The sequence below is a fragment of the Trematomus bernacchii genome, unplaced genomic scaffold (genome assembly GCF_902827165.1).
Source record: "Trematomus bernacchii unplaced genomic scaffold, fTreBer1.1, whole genome shotgun sequence".
NCBI classification, from domain to species: Eukaryota; Metazoa; Chordata; class Actinopteri; order Perciformes; family Nototheniidae; genus Trematomus; species Trematomus bernacchii.
Genome location: NW_022987588.1, coordinates 67,634 through 94,152, shown reverse-complemented (window position 1 = coordinate 94,152; position 26,519 = coordinate 67,634). Strand labels below are relative to the sequence as shown.

Below are 26,519 nucleotides of genomic sequence, written 5' to 3'. Positions count from 1 at the left end.
AAACATGAACATTTTCATATATATTTATTATTCTATTTGTTGCATTTATTACATAAACTGGTCATAACGCATCGCTTCATATTCATTTCTTCTTCTATTCGTGACTGTAGCTCCAGATAGATACCATGCTGCATTGATTTGCTTTTTAATACATTTTCTTAAACCACATTTCAGAATTATTTTAACTCTGAACTATGCATATAATGAAGGCTGTCTAAACTTTGATTCAGGAGGAATGAATGTGGTATGCCCGATTAAATCAATATGTTAGAAATCTCAAACATCCTGCATGTCATTCTGTTTATACCTTCATTTTCTTTGATAAACAAGATACTTTCATCTTTTAACTATAGGTTATATGTATTTGAGATGTCTGCCTTTAATCGACAGAGCAACCATAGAGAGAAAGGTAGAGGGAGGGGGGGGGGGGAGGGGATAGTAGCAAAGGTAAGACCCTGGTATTTGAGTCACACGCAAAACCAGGTGAGCTACAGTACTACCGAGGGGTCCAAAGCTTACATTTCTTCATATCCCTGTACACATGCAAACATGATATATCCGAAAAGCATCATAACATTATATTTGAGGCATTAAGACCTCGAAGCTAAGCCGCTACCCAACCTGTAAACTCATCATCACATCTTCACAGACACGAACTGTCCTGAATCTAAGATGTAGACATGCATTCCTGTCAGGGGCACCAAAAAGGTTTCAGTGTTACTCCCCAGGGGAATTGATTCAAGATATCTGACCGTGGAATTTAACCTCAAACACATATGCACACACACACACACACATACGCACACACACACACACACACACACACACACACACACACACACACACACACACACACACACACACACACACACACACACACACACACACACACACACACACACACACACACACAGTAGGTATGCAGCCAATGCTGAACAAATGAAGATCCCACCCAGCTTTAACAATACACAGAAGTGAAGGAGGTCTTCGGCTGAGGTACAGGAAGTAAAACCTTAATGATTAGCTCATAATTTCAATTAGCTATGTTATTTACTGTAAAGGATAAGGCTGGTAATATTCTGTATTTTTCCTAGTATCCAATGTAACAGGAGCCAACCTCTACAATACTGGTTTGGTTGGGAACTAACTAAGATGTTATCCTTAAAAAATAAGGCATTTTAGAATGAATAGCTGGTCACTGTAGTTTTAAGTAAATGTTACTTATAAATAGTGAGTATCCAGCCGGAAATAAACACACAATACAACAAATTACAGTGTTCTGGTCACTGGTACAACATGTTGCTCAGTATTTAGTTTTAATAGTTTTTAGGCAACAATGCAGGGGTATGATATTTCAGACTTTTAGTAGTAGAATCAATTCATTGTTGGTTTTAGTCTTATTGTTGAATAAGAAAAATCGAACAATACCAACCATATCTTTTCAGGACTACGTAAAAGAAAGAGAAAAATAGAGGAAAGTATTTTAGGGACATGCAATGTTTTGTTTGCTGTGCAATGTGCAGAGTGTGGTCATGGACTCAATCAATTACAGAGCCAGAGAGAAAAAGTTATCTGCTCAGCATTTCCTCATTGACTTCATGTGAGGACAGCCTGGAGATTATATAAGAGTCAGATGCGGAAGAGCAGAGGTGAATGTCGTTGTACAGTTGGCGTTCATAAATAGGATTGTATATGACATCCTATAAAGGTGTGTCAGGACATCTTTCCTTCGTACCTAGATAATGATGATGATGATGATGATGATGATGATGATGATGATGATGATGATGATGATGATGATGATGATGATGATGATGATGATGATGATGATGGTGATGAAGATGCAGGGAAACTTTTCTGCAAGGTCGGCTCTGAAAAACATTGCCTTTTCTTTTCAGCCACTGGTCTCATCTTGTAGATTAATCGGCTGAAAGCAGAAGTACAGAGAGACACAAAATGTAAGACTTATGTAAAAAATGTCAATCTTTTCCTATATTAAATGTTCGAGGTAGGAGAATACAATATAAAGGTCCCCTGTTTTTCATCAATATATTACAGGTCTCAGATATATACAAAACATGTCTCTGAAGTGTTTGGCTCCAAATACCAAACAGATCATGCATTGTAGCATCCCATAAACCCCTCTGTTTCAGCCCTGTTTCAAAAGTGCTGATTCTGTGTCTTTTACTTTAGATGAAAATAAGGAGCCACTCCCCTCTGAGAGATATTTGGTTAAAAAGAACACACTGGTGCTCTAGGAGGAGATTCAGGTGATAAGGGGGTACATTGGCTGGTTATTGGCTAATAGTTACACAACCCAAAAAAATCGTTATGACATCATAAAGTGGCCAAAATCTGATCAGCTCATTTTCAGACAGGTTTTTATATAAATGGATCAGGGCAAAAAGTGAGCGAATCTTTTTTCCTGAAATGTTCAGAATCTCTTTACATTGAGGGGACACATGTTTATGTATAAAATACATGACAAAGTGGATTTTGCATAATAGGTGACCTTTCAACTCTGACATGGTGTAGCTAGGACATTACAGGTTAGTGAGGAAGACCATAAAAGCAGATCCCACTTCAAACCTGACATCATTCAACTAACTTGTAAAGAAACACATTACAGCTGCACTGAGCTACATTAATACTGGTGTGGCAAAATAGTGACCTAAAGGATAATTACAAAACATGGTATAAACTGATTTTTACATCATCTGATCTTGTACAAAGCTTGATCTGGAGTGATGAGGTCTGGATCATGCAGTTGTATAGTTTGATTATAATTTGTGTTTTTTGCCACTAAAGTATAAAATGACCTTTTTTTAACATATAATTTGACTTTTTCGTGACAGTACTCTCACATTTTCAGATCCTGTCTATCAAGGCATTCATTTGAGTTATGCTTTGGCCAGTGTGCAGGTATTTCCTCTATCTACATCATTCATATTGCACTGTGCAGACACGTGGTTTATTCCCTTCATGCACAGACAGAACACATTGATTAGACAGGCGAATAAAGTGCAGATGGAGTGAAGGTAGCAAACAAAAGATGCCATAAGCAGGCAATCATGTGAATGAAAAGAGCTGTTAGCTCCTGTTGGCATGAACGACCTCAGAGAAAAGAAAACAAAGAGACTAAAAGGCGCGGTAGAGCTGATTCACATATCATTAAAATGTATCTGATTAGTGCAGCAATAACGTTTATTTTTGTGCTAATATAACTGCCTGTTTCCAGACGTCTCCTTTAAGAAATGAGCAGATATGATGAGTGTGAGATCTGGAGTGAAACCAGGGATCTGTTACAGAAGTAAGAAAACATTATTCAATATCCAATTGAGTTTTACCAAAACTACTTTCTCAACAGTTCGTCACGTAGCTTGCTTAATATATTTAGATGAGAATGCTAGTTTAAAAAATTAAAAAATTAAATATGGTATTGTTTATACAATAGGAATATTCTCTAGCAGGTTTTAATAAACGCTATCTCTCATAAGCCCTTGATGATCACGGCTCAACAGAACTGGTTCATGAGAGAGGAAGTAAATGTCCTTTGACTTTGTTGAAATCGTGAAAGTCTCAATTTCAAGATAGGGATTTGTCTAAAGTACATCTCAGAAACATGCTTCACTTTTTCAGAAAGATAGATGTGAAACAAAGGCGAGCCAGTCGGTGTTGCAGCGGCACATCCCAAAGGGCCGATGTTCCTTTTCATTGTTTCTGTAGACACCTGGACAGTTTGCCAAAACCCACAATAGGGAGGAAGCTTAAGATATATAAATGATGGACTTTAAATTACCTGAGGAAAGAATGATGATTGTGTGAATATATCTGTACAAATGATACCAAACAATCCAGGAGAGTTTCTCCCCACTGTCTTCTGCACATATACTGTATATATAAATGAACTGGTGTTTAAGCATCAGATGTATAGGAGTATGACTCTTGGCAATATATTTTGTTTACCATTCATTCTTGATATAATGTAAACCCTGATATTACCAAACATGATCTTACCTTCTTTGCGTAAGAAACACTTCCAAAGGCAGAAGCAGAGGGACATGACCAACAGGGCAGCCACCGTAGTGACGGAGATCAGGATAGTGAGAGCCGTCCCAACTACGAGGGAGAAAAACAAAGAACTGATCAGCAGCTTTGTTATATTCCATATCTATATAATCTATAATCTCTAATATACTGCTCTTGCAGAAGCCAGATTTAAAGTCATGATACGTCTTACAGTATGTGTGTTTGTGTACTATAAGGCTAGACTGGACAATGCCTCCCTTTTATGGCCCATCACTGATTGGATTTGAGATTCAAACTGTTTGCAACTAATTCCTCTAATGTGTGAACTCCTGACCAAGGTCAATTTAGGGTTATCAGCTAACTAAAGCAAAGCGATTTACACATGACACTTATGAGCACATTTAACTTTTGCCCAATCATTAGCTGCATTAAAACTAATAAATATGTTTGTTGTAGTTTCCCTTTAGAGTCTCTAACAATCTCGGCTTTATCATTTGCTACTAGGAAATAGATCTGAGGTGATGCTATCTAGTACTTTTGGAGTATTTAAAAAAAAAAAGACACAATGCTATCAAACAATTAGAGGTTCTCATTGAAGCGGAGTCTAACACACAAACTCACTTTTAGTGTTCATGGATACAGCAATCGGTGACTCAAGCCCTTTGTGGTGCACCAAGCATTTGATGGACACGTCTTTCAGCAGCCCTGATTGGACGGTCAGCGTACTGATGACCAGAGTGGTCCCGTCGCTCTGTGGGATCTGTGTTGTCAAAGGGGGGCCCATGGTGCGGTTATCCCTCTCCACGTTCCACACTATCTCTGCCGGGGGCCGCGACACTGAGGTGCAGTTGGCTGCGATCACACCTGGAGACGTGGTCTTGTAGCTCACCTGAGGTTTGGGCAGCACTGAGAGAAAAAGAAAGAAGAAACACACATTTACAAACAAGCTCATACAGTGCTAGATGTATAGAGCTCATCATGAGTTCACTGAAATGCACAGGGAGTTAATGTTGTATTGCTCCTTCCTTCATCTTAAGATAAGATAAGATAAGAAGTACTTTATTGATCTCAATTTGGGAAATGTTTGCGTTGCAGCAGCATAAAAAAAAAAGACAATGTACATAAGAGAAATCAAAAGAAATAAACAATCCAAAATATTTCTCAAATAGAAATAAAATAGCATTCAAAAAGTAAAAAATATACATGTGAAAAGGATATTATATATACATTAATTTGGCAAGGAATGGATTATTAAATATTAAATTGAACATAAATGTACTGTATCTTTTGTGCTGTGTGTGAAATACAGCACACTGCGGGACTGGAATATTTAACGTGTTATTTTCATCCAGAAACAGGCCAGGACTCAGATTATGTCTTTCATTTGCTGAGATCTACGTATACAAATCTTTGGATCAGGTGAGTGTCTAAATTCCTGCAATCTTATTATCCATAAGTCAATCGCTGGCTGTTTTCAATTCCCTGCTCTCGGGGCTGAGCAAGGAATGTGATTCACTGGAAAAGAGAATATTTTTGTTGGCATGATCATGTTCAGCCACAGATATGTAGCCCTCATAGTTTCAGCATCTTCTCTGAGTTCTAGGTGCTGAACTTCACCCACAATGCGTCTGGATTGTATCAGATTTCAGGGTGGGTTAAACCACACCAGTAAAATCCTTAAAACAATCCAAACCATAATAACCTGTGAACTACTGTAGCACAATGCAGGCATGAGATTGAGCTTAGCCATACAATTAAATTCCACAGTTTATTCTCACAGTGTTTCTCACCATATTGCGATCCGAATGCAAGGGTAGCTTCAGATTCAGATAATAATAGCTTTTTACATTGTCACATTGACATTTGAATACTTTTTTTTTATAATGATAGATTTTGCCACTTGAATGTTTCTCTACACTTCAGCCACCACTGATATGTAATGTTATCATTTCATCCCATGTAAAATGTAACACACTGACAGCCTTATTATGGCGTGATGACTTTCACGTCTGCAGAGGAATAGCATTATGCAATTTAGAGTTACTAGAATGTTTATTGCTCCTGTGATTTATGTTTTTTGAAAAGGTTAAACCTTGTACTACTTTTTTTTAAATGAAGTGATGTTTTGCTACTAACGAAAATAACATTTTAAAGATACATATTTGATTTTAATGATTCCCTGAATGATAATGTGCATTTGTGTCTTTTAGCTATCACTCTTTGTGGACAGTGTGTGGGAGGGTGGGAGTTTCAATCAGGAGGAGGAATCTCATCATCTGGGCTGGTATAAGGGTGGAAGACTGTTGGCAGCAGTACACAGCAAGAAAAAAAACATACATGCTAATCACGCTTCTCAATTCTCTACTAAAAACACCTACTGTACTGTACAGTTCAAGGTACAGTTCAATTTCAAAACAAAAGCACATCTGTTTGTTGAGATAACTGAGAGAATGCGAGGGGGACAAAATGAGAAACGAGAGACAAAGCACAGAGGGAACCACTGTGTGCCACAAACACTGACACAGTCATGCATCAGGACCTCACTCCCTGCCTCCATCATTCTTTCGAATAGTCCTTTCTTCACATCGACACACTGTTCTGTGTTTGTGTGTTAAATATGTGCCGACAGCTTAGCTTTACTTTTTCACTAAAACATTCAACGGCTACAATAGAGAAGAAAACAACATTCCTGTCTAAATCCCAGGGGTAACCGCCTTCACGCAACCTTCACGGTACACAAAGTCAAAGTGAGTCTCCTTGCACTTGCACACATTTGTTTGTCTCCTCCGCTTTCCCTAAGATATTCTCTTCCCACCTCCTATACCTACTGAAGGACATTATTCAATCACAAGTAAAGCTCTGCAACAAATTGGCATCTGAACTAAGCTTACCTATTAATTATTTTTGAAATAAAAATTCTGCCAGAAGCGTTAACCCAAAAATGACACTATTGTGACAAAGAGAGAGTAAAAGATGGATGACTCCGGTAACAACAATAGCAAAATATGTCAATTTGATGGATTACCATGACCTTTGGTGCGTAACAGCCATTCAGTAACACTTGTTATAACTCCATTATACTGAACTAAGCTAACCAGCTACTGGTATCAGGCACATATTTAGTGTTATCAATCCTGTTATTTAACACTTTCTAAGAAAGCTAAAAATAATATTTCCAAAAATGTCAAACTATTCTTTTCTAGTCATTTTTGGACACAACAAAGACTGTGAATGTTTAACATTGGAGTTGTGGAAGGGTTTACTCCACCGCCAGTATGAAGTCAAGAAAATACACCTTTGTTACCTGCGTGGGAATGTAAGTATTGTTGTAATTACTAAATATCCTTATTTCTATATTGCATGCTAAAACAGTACACTAACCTAGTACGTAAGTACGTAAGTACGTAACCTGTTCTTCCCAGGTTAAGCTCAAGTTTTCCTCACTCATTCTGTTTCTGTTTTCCACACAATAATAATCAGCCATTATGACAGGCTGTGAAAAAGGAGGTTACCATAGGTGGCGAGACAAACTGTGGAGGTCTTCGGCCCATCGGGGTGTGTGTTGAACAGGCAGGTGTAGCAGCCTTCATCCTGGATGGTGACCGGCTGGATGGTGAGCTGACTGTCGGACAGGGAGGCGCTCAGCCACACTCTCCCCTGGAACGGAGGCTCTATCATGGGGTCACTGCGCTTTGCAAAGGAGGCGACCTCTGTGGCTTCTCCTTGTGCAGAGGTGTGTCTCCATATTATCTGCTCCACCTTTTCAGGCAATCCATAGGAGCACGAGAGAGAGGCCTTCTTGCCACTCACTGCTGTTTTGTTGCCTTCAGCGGAAATATGCGCTGGGAATAAACAGATTGAGGAGAAAAGATAAGAAAGGAACAGGAAAACAGAGGGGGAAAAAACTTGATAATAGTATTATTCCAAAATATGAGGATCCCAAACAAAAACGACTGGAATCTGGAGCAGCTGGTTCTGCTTATAAAAATGAGCCCCCTCTCACAGCTCCAAAGCTCTTTATTAACATGACTGGCTGAACCTCAACGGGCTCATCAACATGTGTTCAGGGGTTCAGGGAGGTAAGGCACTCTGAATTAAAGTTGACTGTATTCACATAATTTCTCAGTAAATCCCCACAGAAGATTGATATTGAGGTTGTAGGGAGGAGCTGTCTCTGGAGTCTACTGGAGGAATGTTTTTGATTAATTTTAAAGGGCGGGTGCAAAGGGCAGGCTTCCAAAATCAGTTATGCCAAGTCAAAATATTTTACAATCACGAGAAATAAAAACACCTTTTCATAAATTAAAAACAATAGATTAAACTGTAAAAGCTAACAGGGGTAAAGATAATTTATCATTTACATTTGCTACTTATTTTAAACAATCACCCAAACAAATCTCTTCATTTCAAACACAAAAATAGATCAATGTGAAAGATACTGATGCAGTATATCTGAAATATCTGAGTCAGATGTTATTCTGGATATGAGCTCCTCAGTTTGCTTGTAAGGGTGAGATCTATCTTAAATCTGTCTCATTTCTGGGTATGGCCATGAGCATTAATCAACCTGGCCTTAAGGTGATCTCTCACCTGGCTCATGACCCTTGAAAGAAAAGAGTCACTTTCTGGCTTGTATCATAGATTAAGAATCCCGTACGTTTCATCTAAATCTCTCCTGTCAGAGTGATCTTCTTGAGGTTAGAGATAAATATGTTACACTGTTACATATTTTGGCTCTTGTATGCAGGAACCCACATTCTAGTTCATAACATTAAGCTGTCGTATTACTCACAGGTCACAGTGAGGCACGTCTGGCCCTGTTTTGAACCAGAAGGATGCATGTCGAAGATGCAGGTGTAGCAGCCTTCGTCACGGAAGCCCACCCTTCGGATGATGATAGCCGAGGTGTCTTTCGGAGAGACGGCCAGCTCTACATACTGCTGTCCACTCACACTGTCTTTGTCACCAGGCTGGTAGCTCAGAAGGGTCTGGTTTTGGCCATCCAGCCAACGCACCTGCCTTAGAGTCTCTCCTCGGTCCCTCACAACGCTGCAAGTGAGAGTGAAGGGCTTCTCCACTGGAGCTTCCAGACGCTCAGGTGCTGTTACCCGGCCTGGAACATCATGTTATGTAACATTTAAAACATTATAACTTGGTGTGACTTCTTGATTTGAGATTTCCATGTTTTATAGCATTAACATGTAGCACTCACCCTGTAATCTTCCCACCATCAGTAAGTACAAACACACCTGCAGACCCTTCCTACAGGAGGCCTGGATCACCATCTTCTTCATCGCTCATTTATTGGGAGGAAGAAGAGTGGAACTGAGATGTGGAGAAATAAAACCAGCCCGATATGAAGTCAACCTCTCCTTTAATTTAAACATCTGGTGATCCAACAGTAATACAGACTGACTTTTGCAATAAAACATGTTTTTTCCAACTCTGATGAGCCAATTCAGCTCATGTGTTCAAGATGCTGTCAAGCACATTGAATCGTCTAAAAAACTAATCAATTTGTTGCAATAAAAAACAAAAATCCTCAAGTGTAAAAAAAAGTTAGCAATACTGTGTGAACGTTTTCAAACTTTTCAAAAGGGAACGTATTTTTTTCTGCCACATTACCAACTGGCATATAAGTAAAAAACGCAACGATTTCATTAACCAATTCATTTACACATAAAGGTGGCCCATAGCCATACAGCATTTATTTAGAAATTCTACATTTTTATTTAATACAATCATGCAAAGTAAGTAAACAGCATATTTTGCATATCATTTCTATTATACAGGAGACAGATATACTCACCTTCAGGCTACTTGTCCTAATGCAGAAGGTAAAAGCCAACAGTCGAAACCCTCTGCAACATCTCGCCCGTCCTTATGACCCAGCAGTCTTTTCAAACATCACTCCAGACCGAGTGAGAAACTATTTGTAGCCTACTCCTCCGTGTGTTTTCTATTCTGTGCACCAGCAGCACAATGAAGACCAGCCGGCGGCAGCTCCACACTTTAGTTTAGCACGGAGCGAGAGGGGAGAGGGGAGAGAGAGTCTCAGAGCAGAGGAGAAACACACAGTGACTGATATAAAACGTCAGTCAGTGTGTCAGTTACAGAAGAGAAGCAGCATCACATTCAGGATAACCAACAGACACCACTTCAGAATCATGCATTTACCCAATTTATATTTCAAAATGTTGTCTATGAATGAAAAAACAGTCAAATTGTATTACAGTGTTAAAAGGTTACAGCATGAATTATAGACCTTGCTGCAAACATTGTTGGAAAATGTTTGCCTATTCCACCAATTGTTTACAGTTTGTCTTTTACAATAAAAGTATTGTTCATTCACAAGTATACAATGTATTATTGTATTAATATACAAAATAGTTTGTGCACATTTCTGTGTTTCTGTGCAGATACAGATTTAGTAAGAATTGTTTTTCAGTAGCCTATAGTAGATAGAAGTTATGAATGCCTTTTCCCAATTATGTTTTCAGATAAAAACATGAACGCGATTTCTCACATAGGCCTACTGAGTCTGATGATCATGTTCTGCTGAGTCTGCAGAGCCAGATTCACCGTGCTGCGTTCAGGTGCTGCTTTCTGAGAGTCTGCAGAGCCAAATTAACTGTGCTGCGTTCAGGTGCTGCTTTCTGAGAGTCTGCAGAGCCAGATTCCCTGTGCTGCAGGTTTCATCACCCCTCAGCTCAGATATTTGGCCCTGCAATCCCCCACCTGAGCCCGGGTGAAGCCACAAATGAATATAAAGCCTGTTAACCCGAACATCTGTAGACCTTTAGACCTGCAGAAAATATACCTGTAGACAAAAAGACATGCAGTCCTACAGACTTGAAGACATGCAGACCTGCAGATAATTATTAACATTATGTAGTAGTAGTAGTAGTAGACAAAGTGGTGGTGAAATGTAGCAGTTTGCTGTTTTGTCGCCTTCTGCAGGTATGTATGGAAATTACAACAAAAAAAATCGTAGTTTATGATTAACTCAAATCTAAATAAATTCAGAAATTGATTAAGTATGTCATCATAAAATATATACAACAAAAATACAACCGAGCATTTTAGTTTTCTTTTTTAAAGTTTGAAGCGTCACAGTTTTTCGACGGAAGTGGATTTGTCGGACTCATTTAGATGACGTACTTACATGGGCAACCGTTGCAACTTGACAGCTGAACAACAATACTGCTAAAATGAGCTCATTGGCAACATTACCAACATTTCAAACATCTAAGGACCGATTGGTGTCTCACTTCAGTATGAATTGAATCTGTCCTCGACCCTTCTTTAGGTATACGGTCGTTTTTATTGCGGATTAAAGGCTGTTTTACAGACATCATCATGTCGTTTCTGGTGGACTCAGTCATCATGTTCACCTCACAGGTAATCAAGAGTCTGTAAAGTCAACACATTGTTTATTGTATTTATTTTGCTGGACAAGAATATACCTTCGCATATTTTAAGCTAACGTTATATTAGATGTTTTCTAAGCTGTGTGACTATCTTGAACTGCAGGCTTCTGGTTCTTGTGGAGCCCTGTCGAAGTTTGAATATCTTTCAGCTAAATAAAAAAACGCGGTGAAGTTAGTTTTAGGTTTGTCTACCTAAAGGGTTTCACTTAATGCCCATTAATAAACGTCACAAAACTACTGTTACTTTCACTTTCTCCGTGCTATCTAGCTCTTATTAGAAAAATACATTTAAAAGGATAGTTATATATTTGTATTAGCTTCCATTTCATGTGAACCAGTGACTCAAAATCCATACCGATATTACTATACTGGACATATAAGACAATATATTTATTGGATTTGAGTTCTTATTTTTTACATTATTATTTTTCTTCAAAAATCTATTAATCATTTATAAAAAAAATCTGCTTCTGATTCAAGTGTTCCAATAAGTCATGAAAGTGAGCCAGTATGCGCAATACATGACCGAATTCAGCTATATTATGATTTAATCCTGAGCTTTTCCTGCTGTGACATTTCAACTTGTCCTTATGGAAAAATGTTTTATCATAAACTCTGTAAGTCTGATGGTAACTCATAAACGTACCTTTTTGTAAAAAAGCACTTCTCTATTGAAACATTTGAGAACATAATCTTCCACCTCCCTCTTTCCTCCAACTAATTCCCATTGATGCCCACACAGGTGCTGTTCTTTGGATTTGGCTGGTTATTCTTTATGCGGCAGCTGTTTAAAGATTATGAGGTAAAGTAGTAATCCTGGATGTTGTGTGTTGGCATAATTAGTATTCCATTGAGAGAAACACTCAAATGCATTGTCATTGTCTCATCACCGATAAAGTTGTAGGCCTAGAAGTCCTGACAGTTTTTGTGTTTGTTTACAGATACGACAGTATGTTGTCCAGGTGGTTTTCTCCATCACTTTTGCCTTTTCATGTACCATGTTTGAGCTTATCATCTTTGAGATCCTGGGCGCCATGAGTAGCACGTAAGTACATTTTCTGTGTACTGTAAATGTGTTTATTTTGCATGTTTTTTGTTGTTGAAAATGTAGACTATAACCTTCATGTGTTTCCCACAGCTCTAGGTATTTTCACTGGAAGCTCAACTTGTATGTGATACTGCTGGTCCTTATCTTTGTGGTGCCTTTCTACATTGGTTACTTTGTTGTCAGCAACATACGTCTGTGTAAGTAAAGCTGATTAGCTGTGTATTGAGACAAAAAAACTGTAACTAACAATAAAATGAACAACTACGTTTGCCAGATTTTGTTTTCTCGCACATTATGTCACAGAAAGCTATTTTCTTTATTCCTATTATAGTGCAGAGACAGAAGCTTCTGTTCGCTTGCATGGTCTGGTTCACCTTCATGTATTTCTTCTGGAAATTGGGAGACCCATTCCCAATCCTTAGTCCCAAACATGGTGAGTGTGTATCCTTCTCCTCTGGGCACCTTTATGCCTCATTAATGCCCTTTTTCATAATTTGATAGGCCTATGTAGAGAGTGTTGAAAAGCAAGTGACCCATGGTTTCACTGTTTTCACTCTGTTGTGTTTATTCTGTTCAGGCATCCTGTCCATTGAGCAGCTGATCAGCCGTGTTGGTGTGATCGGAGTCACCCTCATGGCTCTGTTGTCTGGCTTTGGTGCAGTCAACTGTCCGTACACATACATGTCCTATTTCCTCAGGTAATCTCAACTGTGGGATTTCTCTGACTTTATCTTTAGCAGCTGTAACTCACAGCCTGTTAATTGAAGTCATCTAATGCATCAGAATATTTTGTATACAATATATTCCTGTTCTCAAGACACATGCCGTCTTTTATTTCATGCTTCCTGCTTTGTTATTTTCACAGAAATGTAACGGACAGTGACATACTTGCTCTGGAAAGAAGGCTGCTACAGACTATGGACATGATTGTAAGCAAGAAGAAAAGGTAAGTACATTTTTTTGGATGTATTATTATTATTTTTTTAATAAAATTAATTAAAATAATGATTCTGCCACTGGTATTTGTTCTGTGTGTAGAATTGCCATGACGCGGAGGCAGATGTACCAGCGCGGGGAAGACCAGAACAAACAGACTGGATTCTGGGGCATGATCAAGAGTGTAACCTCCACACCACCAGGCAGCGAAAGTATCCTTCACACTTATATTCAGTATAACCATAGAGTATACATTGTAAGCTTTTACTAGATGACTGTGCTTATTGTCGGCAATGTCTAGTAGATGTCAGCCTTGACTTCCTCTCTCCAGATCTTTCTCTGATCCAGCAGGAGGTTGATGCTCTAGAGGAGCTGAGTCGGCAACTCTTTCTGGAGACTGTGGACCTTCAATCCACCAAGGTAAGATATGTACCTTGGAGAAAGTTTTGTTCTAAGGCCGCAGCAGGCATTTGTTTAAAGTGAAAAAGAAGCAAGATAAGAGAAGTTACTGTTTGCTTACATGTTAACCATATCAACTAACAGGTGATGATTTGCCAGTGTTCTGTCCACAGATTCAAATACTCAAATGGTGTATTGTCATATCTACTACGGTGTAGTTATGTAATGAATTATAAACTTTGGTCGCAGGTTCCTCAACAACGCAATTACAGGACATAAAAAAACAACAATAAAAATAGTGCAAGCTCAGGAGTTAAGCAGCTTGTTTTTGATACCCATAAGTGCCAATAAACTAAACGTATTACAAGTTGAGCCTACTTTAATTGTTGTATGACATACATATTAAGTAGCTGTTATTATTGTATAACTCCTTCATAAGGCTCAATTAAAGTATAGTACGTGTTGCCGTTTATCGACTAGCAAGACCCATCTCCATAACAATCTCTCTCCATGTTATCAGTGTAGAGGTTTCCCAGCTGTAGACCTTGTCCAGGTGTGGCTGTGTGTTTGTGTTTCCCTCCAGTTGTTGTGCACCTTGTACATGGTTGTTGTTTGTGCCTTCCCCACCCCCTCAGTTAATTATTACAGAAGGCAGTGTGGTTGGTACTGGTAAGGGGAGGCAGGGTTAAAAAAAGCATACAAAGAAGGTAAAGAGAAAACAACTGAAAACCGCTACTTTAAAAATCCCATTTACTAAAAGGTTGTTAGGGCTAAGTTGATATCCCACAATTGACTATGATCAATCATCGAGTCCAGCTTTTTTAATGGAGTTCCTGTCTGGTTTAGTCTCTTTTATTATCTGGGTCTGTTTGTTAAAAGGGGCTTCCTGCAGCAGTAGACTTGCTTAGACTTAACCAGACAGTAAAAATCCTACACAATAATGAGCAAAAAGAGGCTTTAATACTCCAAAGCCTTACGAGTTCAACCACACAGTACCTATCTAAACTTTATAATCTGTTACACACTATGCAAGCATAACTTCATCATTTTGTAATATAAAAACAAATCAGTTGCTGTTATATATATATATATATATATATATATTTCATCACATTCAGTATGACATCACAGGACCAGATAACATGTATACATTGAAGATAAACCTTTGACAGCGTATTGTCAGCTCTGCTCTTGGTCTGTCACATGGTTCATGCAGATCAGTCCTCTGAGCTGCCCATATCAGTCATTTCAATGGTTTCCACACAAATAAGAGCCTGATATCTTTTGCTAAACTGAAATGTAGGATTTTAACCTCTGGGCTATGCCACATACCTCACCTCTATCTATACTGACTCATTTTAATTACCTCTCTTACATGCAATGAATGATTCATCACCTTTCCTTATCTATAGGAGCGAATTGAGTACTCCAAGACTTTCAAGGGGAAGTACTTCAATTTCCTCGGATACTTCTTTTCCATCTACTGTGTTTGGAAAATCTTCATGGTGAGAACATTAACAATTCTATTCTAGCTAAGTTGTATTTCCCTCACTCTCACACAGGAAGTAAATAATGTGAGTACTAAGGCTCAGTAACATAATCACAATCTGCACAAAAAAAAATCTTTATCGTTAAAAATGCAGTTGAAGATGTACCTTGATTCACTTTTCACAATTCATCTTCTGTCCATCATAGGCCACAATAAACATTGTGTTTGATCGAGTTGGAAAGACGGATCCAGTGACGAGGGGTATTGAAATTACAGTGAACTGGTTGGGCATCCAGTTTGATGTAAGTCATAGACACACACACACACACACACACACAGGCACACACACACATCTGCAGAAATAGTCACATGTCACACTGCATGACCTCCTGCAAAGATAATTGCTGACTTATTATCATCTCTGCACCTTCCGCTGCAGTGATCCTGGTCTTGATCGCTTTTAATCTTTTTCTGTGGAGGCAGTTATTTGATTGTGTTGTAGTTACAACTGAAATAGTATGGGAGTACGTTTAAATTCAAATTAACGATGAATGCAGATTGACATGCTCTATAGTCTATACACACTGTTTTCTTTACATTTCTTTGTTTTTTTCTAATCTTTGGTTGTTTCTCCCTTTTCAGGTAAAGTTTTGGTCCCAACACATCTCCTTCATCTTGGTGGGAATAATAATCGTAACATCCATCCGGGGCTTACTCATCACCCTCACTAAGGTAAAATACATACATGTTGGAACGGCTACAGATCTTGAGGCTAACTCATGTGTGAGATGCGTGTTTATTGATACCTTTTAACCAACCATTTAATTATTCTTGGTATTTTAGTTCTTCTATGCGATATCGAGCAGCAAGTCCTCCAATGTCATCGTGCTTGTCCTTGCTCAGATCATGGTGAGCGAGCTGCTTTATAGTAATCTTTTAACAGAGCACAGCCTACAAACACCAGGTCAACCTAAACTGTCTCTCTGTGTGTCTCACTCCACCAGGGGATGTATTTTGTATCATCTGTCCTGCTGATGCGTATGAGCATGCCGCTGGAGTATCGCTCCATCGTGACGGAGGTTCTGGGAGAGCTGCAGTTCAACTTCTACCACCGCTGGTTTGACGTCATCTTCCTGGTCAGCGCCTTGTCCAGCATCCTCTTCCTTTATCTCGCCCACAAGCAGGCCCCAGAGAAACAAATGTCCCTCTGATCGCCTGCATCTCTGGATGTGACCCCTGAACCCTGGGGGACTTTGAATCTGGAATTCAGGGATATCCAGAAACCAGGGTTTTTTATATATATGGGACATAATTATCTGGACTGCCTGTTCCTGAATCAGGAATGGCTAATTGTTGGATACTAGTGATGGGGGACTATTGGAGCAAATTTGGAAAAAACATAACAAATATTGTTAATTCAACATACATATGAATGCAAACACTTTGCTCTCTGTGCCCCTTAATTCTCATTATATTTGCTTTTGTCTGAACACACTGGAGTTGTTCTGTTCACGGCACATCCCTGCTTCTCTCCTACTGAGGTGAAAATGGACTAAGGAAAGATCATGATGTAACTCATGGTCATGACAGAAAATATGTAATTCAGTAATTGGGAACAAAAACAAAAACCCATAAAGTAAACTTAATTCACATAGTTTGTGTTCATTTATTTGTGTTCATGGAAATTGTAATTCATTTAATTTAATTGTAGAACTCGGAAAACAATAATGTTTAATTATTTCGACATTAAATTAATAAAGGCAGATCTTTGCACAGAGAAAATAATACATTAAACGCCAGAGTGTTTTCTGGCAATATTGTTAGCTTAGATATCTTGGTAACATAAGTTTTGCCAGACATGACTCGTTAGTAAGATCATTGCACATGCTCAATAACAAAAATGCTAGATCTACTATTCGCATCATGGGAAGAACAAAAGGTATTCAAGAACACTTTTTACATGGTTGAGATATTGACGATGAATTTCAAAAGTCTTTACTGTCCTTCTGTAATATCAATGTGTGAAGCCCCTAGAGTTGATTGTTTAAAACAACGATGGATCAACATTAGATTGACAAATCGGAGAGCGTGTCCTTTTGGTGGCTTCTCAGAGTTTCTCATCGAGACTGTCTTGAGATGAAGATGATATAGCCTAGAAGAGAAGAGAAGCAACATTTGAAATATTTGAGACATTTACCAATAAATAGAAGCAACATGTATGTAATTAACCTGTCCCTGGTGAAGATAAGTACACCTAAAAAACTGGACACATGGGACGGAAGGAGATCATTAGATAAACTATTTACAATGTTCATAGCCTATTTTGTTGTCTGTCACTAAACACAAAGTATAGCTGAGGCTCATTAGTTGTGCAGGTAATAAGCCATAAAGTATTTATTAGATTAAAATTGTGATGAAATCGATTATGGGGAGAAAGACACATCTGGGAAGTTCCAATTCATCCTGAGGGGGTCATAAGCATCTTTACGAAATGTAAATATATATCCAATATTTGGGAAGACATTTCACTCAAAAACACACGTATTAAGTCCATGATGTTTTTTGAGGAACAGTCAGAGGATCGACTCAGTTATTATGATTTATTGTTTGGGGAATATCTGTTAGAAAATTCATGTCAAGATATATGACTCTGGAACAAAGAGGTGGACTGAGAATCCCCACTCACCCTCTCTCGTTCTTGTTCAGGTGGGCTCTCAGGTCTGGCCTTCTCTTCATGTTTCTCTTCCTCCTCTGGAGTGTCTGCAGTGTGGACCTGGGCATAAGAAGTTTCCCCGAGGAGCAGGCGTGTGATGGACACTCCTTTAGCTTTGAGTTGGTCATAGACGCTCTTGTTAGCCAGCAGCATCTCCAGAGAGCTGCCACTGCTGCGGATCAGTGCCACCACCTCGTCGTGGCTGCTCTGCTCCACATTCTCTCCGTTCACCTCCACCACCATGTCGTCCTCCTGCAGACCCGCCCTGTCAGCCGCTCCACCGCCAACCACCTGAAACACAGTGCGTCACCACTTTGATCTGCATTTGAAAAGATTAACTCGGGGGCATTCCTTTCATTCTTACATCCTTGATGAATTGTCCAGACACCCCCACGATGCCGTTCAGGTGGAAGCCGTAGCCAGACGGGGTTTTCTCCATCCTACACAGTTTAGGCTTGAGCTCCTCGTCCTTCGCCTGAACAGGTGTGGATGGCCGCACAGGAGCAGGTAAATTCAGGGCTTCTCTGTAACTCGGAGGTGAGCTTGAATCTCTCGTTTCCTCCAAGAAGAGCATAGGAGACACTTTCCCCTGTGAGGGACACAACAATGATGTTATATTTACCAAGGGTTCCCTTATATTCTTAGCTTTGACAAAGCATATCCTAACTACCATTTTATACCCTTAGAGGCTGAACTTTTCAACCTAAATTCCCATTTCAAATCACGTTAATACCACTTAAATACCTTTAAACATAGGGTACATTTATTCAAATTACACTTTTCTAGTTATGGAGCTTAAAAACGTACACAAATGAGCGGTAGAAGACTTGCCCAATCCTTATACTGCCAGAAATATAAACTTAGCAGTGTAAAGCTGACTTTTGTTGTGCTTTTACTTTGAAACAATAACTTTGCAAACTGTCAGAATCTAATTAGAGTTATACAAAGTGAACATGGGTGGAAGTACTGGATACAATACTGTATGCTTGTTTTATAGGTGCAAATTGTTGCCATACAGTATGTAGACGTACAGGTTGTAGTGATACATCACACTTTTATCATGTCGAGCATATTGTTTTCCACCGACTCACCTGCTTATACATTTGGTCTGTGTCTTTATCCACCACTAGAAAGCAGCATTTGTTTCCACTCTGCCTGATCATGTCCACCACCTGCCCATGGTTGCATTCTTCCACCTCCTTGCCGTCCACAGCTACTAGTCGGTCCATTTCCTTCACACCTGCCCTCTCTGCTGGGCTGTCTCTGTCTATGTCCCTCAGGAAGTGGCCTGCATGGAGTTAAGGAGCACACTGTTAGAAGCCGGACTTCTCTCTGCGTTAAAATACCAGTTATGTGTAATATAAATGGCCTTGCATTTTTGGTTGATGTCCTCCTTGAGCAGGAAGCCATAGCCATCCGGTCCTTTGGTGATGTCGGCGATGCGTGGTTGGTGTGGGAGGTGCTTGGCTGTGGCTAACCACGCTCCTATCTTCTTGTTCTGGTATTGCCTGTCTGTTTCCTCGTCCACCAGCAGGAACATGATGCTGCCGCCGGACAGCTTGATCTTCTCCACTACTTGCTCGTGTGTGGCGCCTTCCACACTCTCCCCGTTGACCTCCAGCAGGCGGTCTTTGACGTTGACCCCCGCCCTGTCAGCCACACTTCCTTGCATCACCTCTGTCATGAACAGACCCGGCTCACCTGGAGGATGTTATGGAAAGTATGAAAAAAATACAGATATTTCAGCTGATGTTACAGACACAGTCATCTCCAGGCTGGTTAAAACTATAGTACCGCTATCTAATAAGACACCCCTTAATAACGCAGAAACTCATATTTTGTAAGTCATGAGCTCTTAATAAGGACATCCTAAGGTCCCCAGGCTTTGCTAATCTCTTGGCAGTTGGGTTTCATCCAACTCTAATATGGCACTTGCTTTGCTTTTAATTGCTCCAACCCTCCCTCTCACTTTGGACCTTCTGACACCTTTACAAATGTGTTGGGAGGCCGCAATCTTGTTAATTTGGAATCAGAAGTGACACTAGAGGGTGGAGCTTGCAATGAATCTTATGGAACTGAAAACACACTATGAAAGGGTTACATTTGTAAGATGAAAACCAAACACACCCACACTGGTCAAAACCTGTGATACTGATCAGGATGTATTGAAAAAGACAACCAGCAAGTAAGATCATAAACCCATTACAAAAATGTTGACTAAGGTTTTTGCAAGAATACAATGTCCTATAAGCCTGAAATTGAAGTCTGCATCTCCTTGGGTGCGGTTGGTTGTAATCAGAAATGTGTTCTTTTGCACCTGAAACCACACCTAACAGTGATATTGCCAGTCTGGAAGTACAGACTTTTGTCGCAAGGTTAAACCCATTCCACGTCAGCAAAACTCTGTCTGATGAGTTTAAGACCTTTGTGTAGTACCACAAAGAACATGTCATAATGGAGAAGGATATAATATAACACATTTCAGATCTCACAATCTGGAAAACCAAAAGGTTCTTATCAAACATATGTTTCTGATTGATACAGTATTAGAAATTGTATAAAGGTTAATTGACTATCAATAAACCCAATAATTACAACCTATACATCAGGGGTGTCCAAACTACGGCCCGGGGGCCAAATGCGGCCCGCGGGCCATTTTGAAGCAGCCCTCAGCAAATTCAAAAAGTATAATGAAATATGGCCCACAAATGAAACTTGTGCTTTTCTTATATTGTACTTCTTAAATATATATGTTAACATATATTACACAGTATTCATGTGTTAATAAGCCCACTTTTAAAATAAATTCAGTCAATTAATGTTGAAAACATTTTCTAACAAATCTTAGTTGATAAAAATAAGCCCAATAACTTATTTACAACAAGCTTGAAATAGACCCTTCATATTTCCTCTTAATATAATCACTCTGAGGCTTCTGTTTTAAGGGATGAGTTGCCAACAAGATAAATGAAACCCTATAGAGAGCTGTGATGTAGGCTGTTTTTTGTGTATCAAGCCTAATTTACCTACATTTTGCTAACTTATAACTTAAAGGGGACCTATCATGCAAAATGCACTTTTGTACGTCTTTTATACATGAATATGTGTCCCCGGTGTGTCAGGGAACTCACCAAGTGTCAGAAAACACAACCCTCTCTCTTTTCCTCCATACCCAAATCTCTAAAAACGGGGCTGCAACGGAGCTGATACAGATTTGAAATTGTTCTGACGTCAGAAAGAGGGAGCTCCGCCTATATGGGCAACTCTCCACCTATCAGGGGAATGGGGGGTTGGGCCACGGCCACGGCCATTGCCGCTCGAAAGCTCTGGAGTACATATGCCAGGCCTGTAAGTGGCGCTGTAGTCTGCCACAAAAGCAGCGAAGAAGACTTCTCACAGAATCAGCCCTTGCAAAAACAGGGCTGGAAAAGAGCAAATAGAGCGAAATGAGGCATGGCTAAAATGCATGATCTGTTTGGTATTTTGAAAAAAAAACTTCACAGACATGTTTTATATAGGTATGGCCCTACAATATATTATTCAAATATAGCATGATAGGTCCTCTTTAACATACGAGGCAATATACCTCACCTCTATAAGTGGCCCAGCCCTTCGTATATTTTTCTGTTTGTGGCCCTCGGTGAAAAAGGTTTGGACACCCCTGCTATACATGCTTTATACATTTTCTATTCATCCAACTCCACCCCACATTGGTAGATACATTTAACCGTCCTCTTTTGGTCCTAAATTGTGATCCCCTAACTCTGCCTGCTAAGCTCACTTTTTTCTGACCGAAGGGAAAACCCATAGCCTGAGCTGGACTTCACCAGGTAGCACAGTTTGGGTTTTAGATCCTGTTTGGAAACCCCATTGGCCACTGGTGTGCTCTGAGGGTCGGACAGGTTCACTTCCTGTGCCTTAGCTTGCACATAGGAGGCTTCATCCAGGATGTGGAATGTGACTGTTGGTCCGCTGTTTCTCACCATGTCCACCACCTGTCCCGGGAAACACAAACAGCAGAAGAACATCTTAAGAAGGATACCTGTCCAACCATGATGCCATCAGTATATGGACACCAACATGTATATATAGGTTGTAAAAGGACAGGTAAACAACCGTGATTAACTTTTACATAATACTGTTAGTTTAATTATTCAAATTAAAAAAATGTCAAGAGAAAATGTAAACTTTAGAACTCTTCTTTAACGTCCCAATAGGTTGTTTGTTCTTTAGCAACATTAGTAGATGAATATATTCTGAATCTAGGTATATCTAGTTTTGATACACATTTTCCAATGTATCCATTATTTATTATCTCTATCTTCATATCATAATCTTGAAGTGCATGTCTCTCAAAACACGTTTTTGATTATTCAATGGATCCTTGACATTCTGTGTGTAATCTAGTGTCTCTTCTCATAATGTCAAATGCACCTGACTTCTTATTCAAAAAGGTTTATGTAGTTTTAGTTAGCTGGCTTTCTTGCCTACAATGGATATACCCATCTAGTTATCTCATAAGCAGGACATTTGAAACAGGGTAAGGACATGTTATATAGGGAAACATACAATAGCTTAATGCCAAGTATGCCAAGACAGAAACATGTTTTAGGCCTATTCTAATTTAACTCTTATTTTATTACTCTGATTGATGGTTAAGAAAATGTTTAAAGCCTTATTTTACTATAATTTCCTTGGTACTATATACCCTATTTAATAACCTTTTCCTGCTTGTTGTCATTTTCTGGGCTCCATATCAGGAGTTATTATTAAAAATGTAATACACTGTGGTAGTTCCTCAACCGACTTACGTCTGAATGGGGCAGTTCATCAACAAATGTTCCATTGACCCGCAGGATGCGACCTCCATCTTTCATGCCGGCCAGTTCAGCTGGACCTCCCATTTCCAGGCAGCGGATCAGGTGCCCCTCCTCACCATGCTCCACCCTCAAGTAGAAGCCAAATGTATGACCCTGCCTCTTGGTCAGACATATCACACTCGGCTTGTACCCGGCCATGTCCTAATGGAGGAGAAGGTTTAAACATACACACACATTCACAAATTAAATCGTGTCATGCACTAAAAGAGTGGATCACATCAGTCCAGTACTGAAATCTTTACACTGGCTTCCAGTCTGCCAAATAATTGATTTTAAAGTACTATTGTTAGTTTTTAAAGCACTAAATGGTTTAGGACCAACTTATATTAACGAGCTCCTGCAAAATTATGAACCATCCAGGAGTCTCAGGTCTTCTGGGACAGGTCTGCTCTCTGCTACAAGAGTCAGAACTAAACAAGGAGAAGCAGCATTTAGTTTTTATGCGCCGACCATCTGGAACAACTCCCTGAATCCTGCAGGTCAACTGCAACTGTTGATATTTTTTAAATCAAGACAAAAAACCTTTATTTTTGACGCTGCATTTGGATGAGTTGTTCACATTTTAACTGCAGTATGGCTTTTTATCCATGTATTTTATACTTGTGTTGATTTTATTATCTTTGCTTTTTAAATGCTTGTTTTTAAAATGCCTTTTTATAATGTGCTTCATCTGTATATTGTTCTTAAATGTCTTTTATCTTATTTTGTAAAGCACTTTGGGTTGCCCTGTGCGGAAAGGTGCTTTATAAATAAACTTGCCTTGCCTTGCCCTCTATCACACAATGTGCTGGTGTGGAGTGATAAACAAAGAAAATTAGATAGAAGCAAACAAGAAAGTTCAACTGAAGTTATTAATTTAGCCTTTTATTCAAGGAGTAGCTGCAGTTAATGGTTTCTTAAACTACCTTGAACACACTAATTCTTTGCTGTTACTATTGTCACACTTTAGAATTCCTCATTAATAGACAGACAACCCTAACCTTAAGAGGCCAGAGAAGTGCGGAAGGCTTCAGATGAAAAGTTAATCTTCCATGTCCTTGCGCTCCACTGGCAGTTAATGGTTAAAAGCAGGCACAGCTGACTGCTTTGTGACAACTCTCTTTAAAAAGACAGCCTGGACTTTGAATACATGGTAAGGATTGTGAGTGCAGTAATTGTACTGAAATATAGACATAAAGGAAGCTCATAAAATGTGTTTATGTGCCTTCAAGACACAGTTAATGTGAGATACTTGTTGTCCTATTAGTGTTATACAGCTCTTCCTGATTACTGACACGTCAAAATCTCCCAACAAATATAGACCCAAATAATTTGTAGTTGGAATTGTTTTCAAATGGTTAATGTTAAGGCTTCCAACTTTTGTATTGGTTGTCGTCTCCAGCTACCTTTAACCTGCATGTGATGAGTGCATAATGACATATGATGCTTGTAAAGGAGCACCAACAAGCGGGCACTTTGGAGATTATAAAGTTAACAGATCCACTATCAGAAATACATCATAGAAATACACCCAACTATATTGTCCTCATGAACGTCTTCTCACTGATCCACTATGCTAACAGCAGAAGAAAGTATATTGTACTGCTTGTTTGTAGTTTCCAAACTTGTTGGCAAGTAATGTCTACTCTACATGCAACCCCTTATCACGTCTGTGGCTAGCTCTTCCAAAATGTTAACTTTTACTGTTTTCAAGAAACCTTAAGTGATAAAATGATCAACTTAAAAATATACAAACAATAAATGGTTGTTATTTTTCTTCCTAGACTGCTTATAGTGTAATAACCCTTAATATTTGTAGCAATCTGAAAATAATTGGAATTATATTATATGTGATTGTAAAGGTAAAACTATATACAATAGTAGTAGTGATTATAGTGTTTTGAAATCAAACTCACCAGCTCGTCTCTGATCAGTGTCCCAGTGCAAAGGAGGAGCTCACCTGTCACTGCTTGGCTGTAAACTAATGTTTCTTTAACCTGTCTTCCTCCAACTCCAACTCCTCCTCCTCCTCCTCCTCCTCCTCCTCCTCCTCCTTTCCTCTCTACGCAGAGACTTTGACGGGACAAAGGTTGGCCTAAAGGCTGAGTTATTTAACCGTGTCTCGTATTAGGAATGTCTCCGGAGGCGATGGCCCTTTGCAATCTGTCCACAAGATGAAGCAGTCATCTGGAGGTCAAAGGTACATGACGCAGGTGGCAATAAGCAATTTCCAGAAATCATTATGGTACTTATATTACAGTCAGCAATACATCAGGGGCAGTGGCGTTTTTATATGTACAAAAGTGGTGGGGCACAAAAAACTTAGATGTCTATATATAAGCTTCTGCAGTGACGTGCAGTGAGGTTCATGGCTGGTGAGGCACTGACTCTTCAGGTTTACAAATATTATATTTTGACCTAAACCAAAATATAATATTATTTTCAAAAGCTTTTTTTGTCTGATGCTTCGATTAATTTTAAACAGACAGTTCAACAAAAGGATACCCAAAAAATGTAATTTTATCATTTAAATATTGAATTGTTCTCTCTTAGTAAGATCCCATTTTCAATAAAATTGCGGTCTTACCTTGACTTGAAGATGAAGTCCATTTTCCTATCCTTCTGGACAAAAATTTCTATAACTTTTTTGTAAAAGTCCTCCTTATCTTCTTGTAGTTTCAAAAGTCTATCATAAATCTAATCCATAGATTTATGATAAAAAAATTATAAAAGTAGGGTAGACATGTGGATATTATCCGGCTAATCAAAACGTGCATTTATCTAACAGGTACGTTTCCCACAGATCTTATTTCGAGCTATTTTCTAAAATCCTCTGGAGAAATCTCATTGCTTTTTTGTGCTTACTTCCTGGTTTTAGGACGCGTCACTGCAGCTCTCTCGTCTCCTCTTCACACACCACACTTTTCGCGGCACACGTACTTACAGCCAATCAGCTCTGAATGATTTGAGATGACGTATGGTGGGGATGGTAGCTCCGTGCCCCTCTGGTCATTATTTTTTTGCCACACACATCACATTACAAAATATTCTGAGCATGCGCAGTGTCGTTTTTACAGTCATCGTTCACTTCACAGCGAGAGGAAGGGGCATAATCAGGTTTTGTCCCACATGGCTCTAAACAGCTCAATAGGCACACACTGTGACTGTAGACACACTAATTAGAAGAACACAGACTAAAACAGCAATGTACAGACGAATCAGATGATTAAACATGATCTTAAAATATATTTTATATATTTTTTTATTTATTTTTTTGCATTTTTGTAATCATTATTTGTAATACTTTCTGCTGACACTAGGTGGGGCTGTGCCCCACCTGCCCCTAATGACCAGTCGCCACTGATCAGGGGAAAGGAATCATGTGCACTAATTTGCATAAATCGTATTGATATGGGAGTGTATTGATTGTGTAACAAAATTCTGTAAGCTCATTCAAAAATATTGCTTATCTTAACAATATCCACTTGAAGCTACTTGAAAACAGGAAAACTAAATGTAATTTTGGGGTTTCAGGGTGTATTGAGAAGCATACTTTCTTAACATGAAATCAAACTTACTATACAGTTCACCATGACAATTATACAGCTCGAATAAA

The 26,519-nt window shown here is 39.1% G+C and overlaps 3 protein-coding genes across 3 annotated transcripts; 1 reads left to right on the top strand and 2 right to left on the bottom strand.

Moving 5' to 3' along the window:
- Window positions 1-847: 847 nt before the first annotated feature.
- Window positions 848-10,621, bottom strand: zgc:113337 (uncharacterized protein LOC503741 homolog). The gene is made up of 8 exons (XM_034128702.1): window positions 10,556-10,621; window positions 9,839-10,039; window positions 9,242-9,354; window positions 8,822-9,142; window positions 7,542-7,871; window positions 4,651-4,935; window positions 4,018-4,119; window positions 848-1,927 (listed from the first exon to the last, which is right to left on the bottom strand). The coding sequence occupies exons 3-8, from the start codon at window positions 9,321-9,323 to the stop codon at window positions 1,920-1,922; spliced, it is 1,128 nt and encodes a 375-aa protein (XP_033984593.1). The 5' UTR covers window positions 9,324-9,354; window positions 9,839-10,039; window positions 10,556-10,621; the 3' UTR covers window positions 848-1,919.
- A 558-nt stretch (window positions 10,622-11,179) lies between these two features.
- si:ch73-390b10.2 (Golgi pH regulator) lies at window positions 11,180-16,985 on the top strand. Its single transcript, XM_034128701.1, has 14 exons — window positions 11,180-11,430; window positions 12,202-12,261; window positions 12,401-12,504; window positions 12,598-12,704; window positions 12,839-12,940; window positions 13,085-13,205; window positions 13,373-13,453; window positions 13,546-13,655; window positions 13,775-13,863; window positions 15,255-15,347; window positions 15,538-15,633; window positions 15,974-16,063; window positions 16,175-16,240; window positions 16,336-16,985. Exons 1-14 carry the CDS (start codon window positions 11,389-11,391, stop codon window positions 16,540-16,542), a joined length of 1,368 nt encoding a protein of 455 aa, XP_033984592.1. The 5' UTR covers window positions 11,180-11,388; the 3' UTR covers window positions 16,543-16,985.
- Window positions 16,974-24,949, bottom strand: pdzk1 (PDZ domain containing 1). Its single transcript, XM_034128700.1, has 8 exons — window positions 24,820-24,949; window positions 22,856-23,065; window positions 21,826-22,039; window positions 19,419-19,745; window positions 19,136-19,332; window positions 18,409-18,633; window positions 18,018-18,335; window positions 16,974-17,483 (listed from the first exon to the last, which is right to left on the bottom strand). Exons 2-8 carry the CDS (start codon window positions 23,060-23,062, stop codon window positions 17,439-17,441), a joined length of 1,533 nt encoding a protein of 510 aa, XP_033984591.1. The 5' UTR covers window positions 23,063-23,065; window positions 24,820-24,949; the 3' UTR covers window positions 16,974-17,438.
- Between the last annotated feature and the right edge of the window lie 1,570 nt (window positions 24,950-26,519).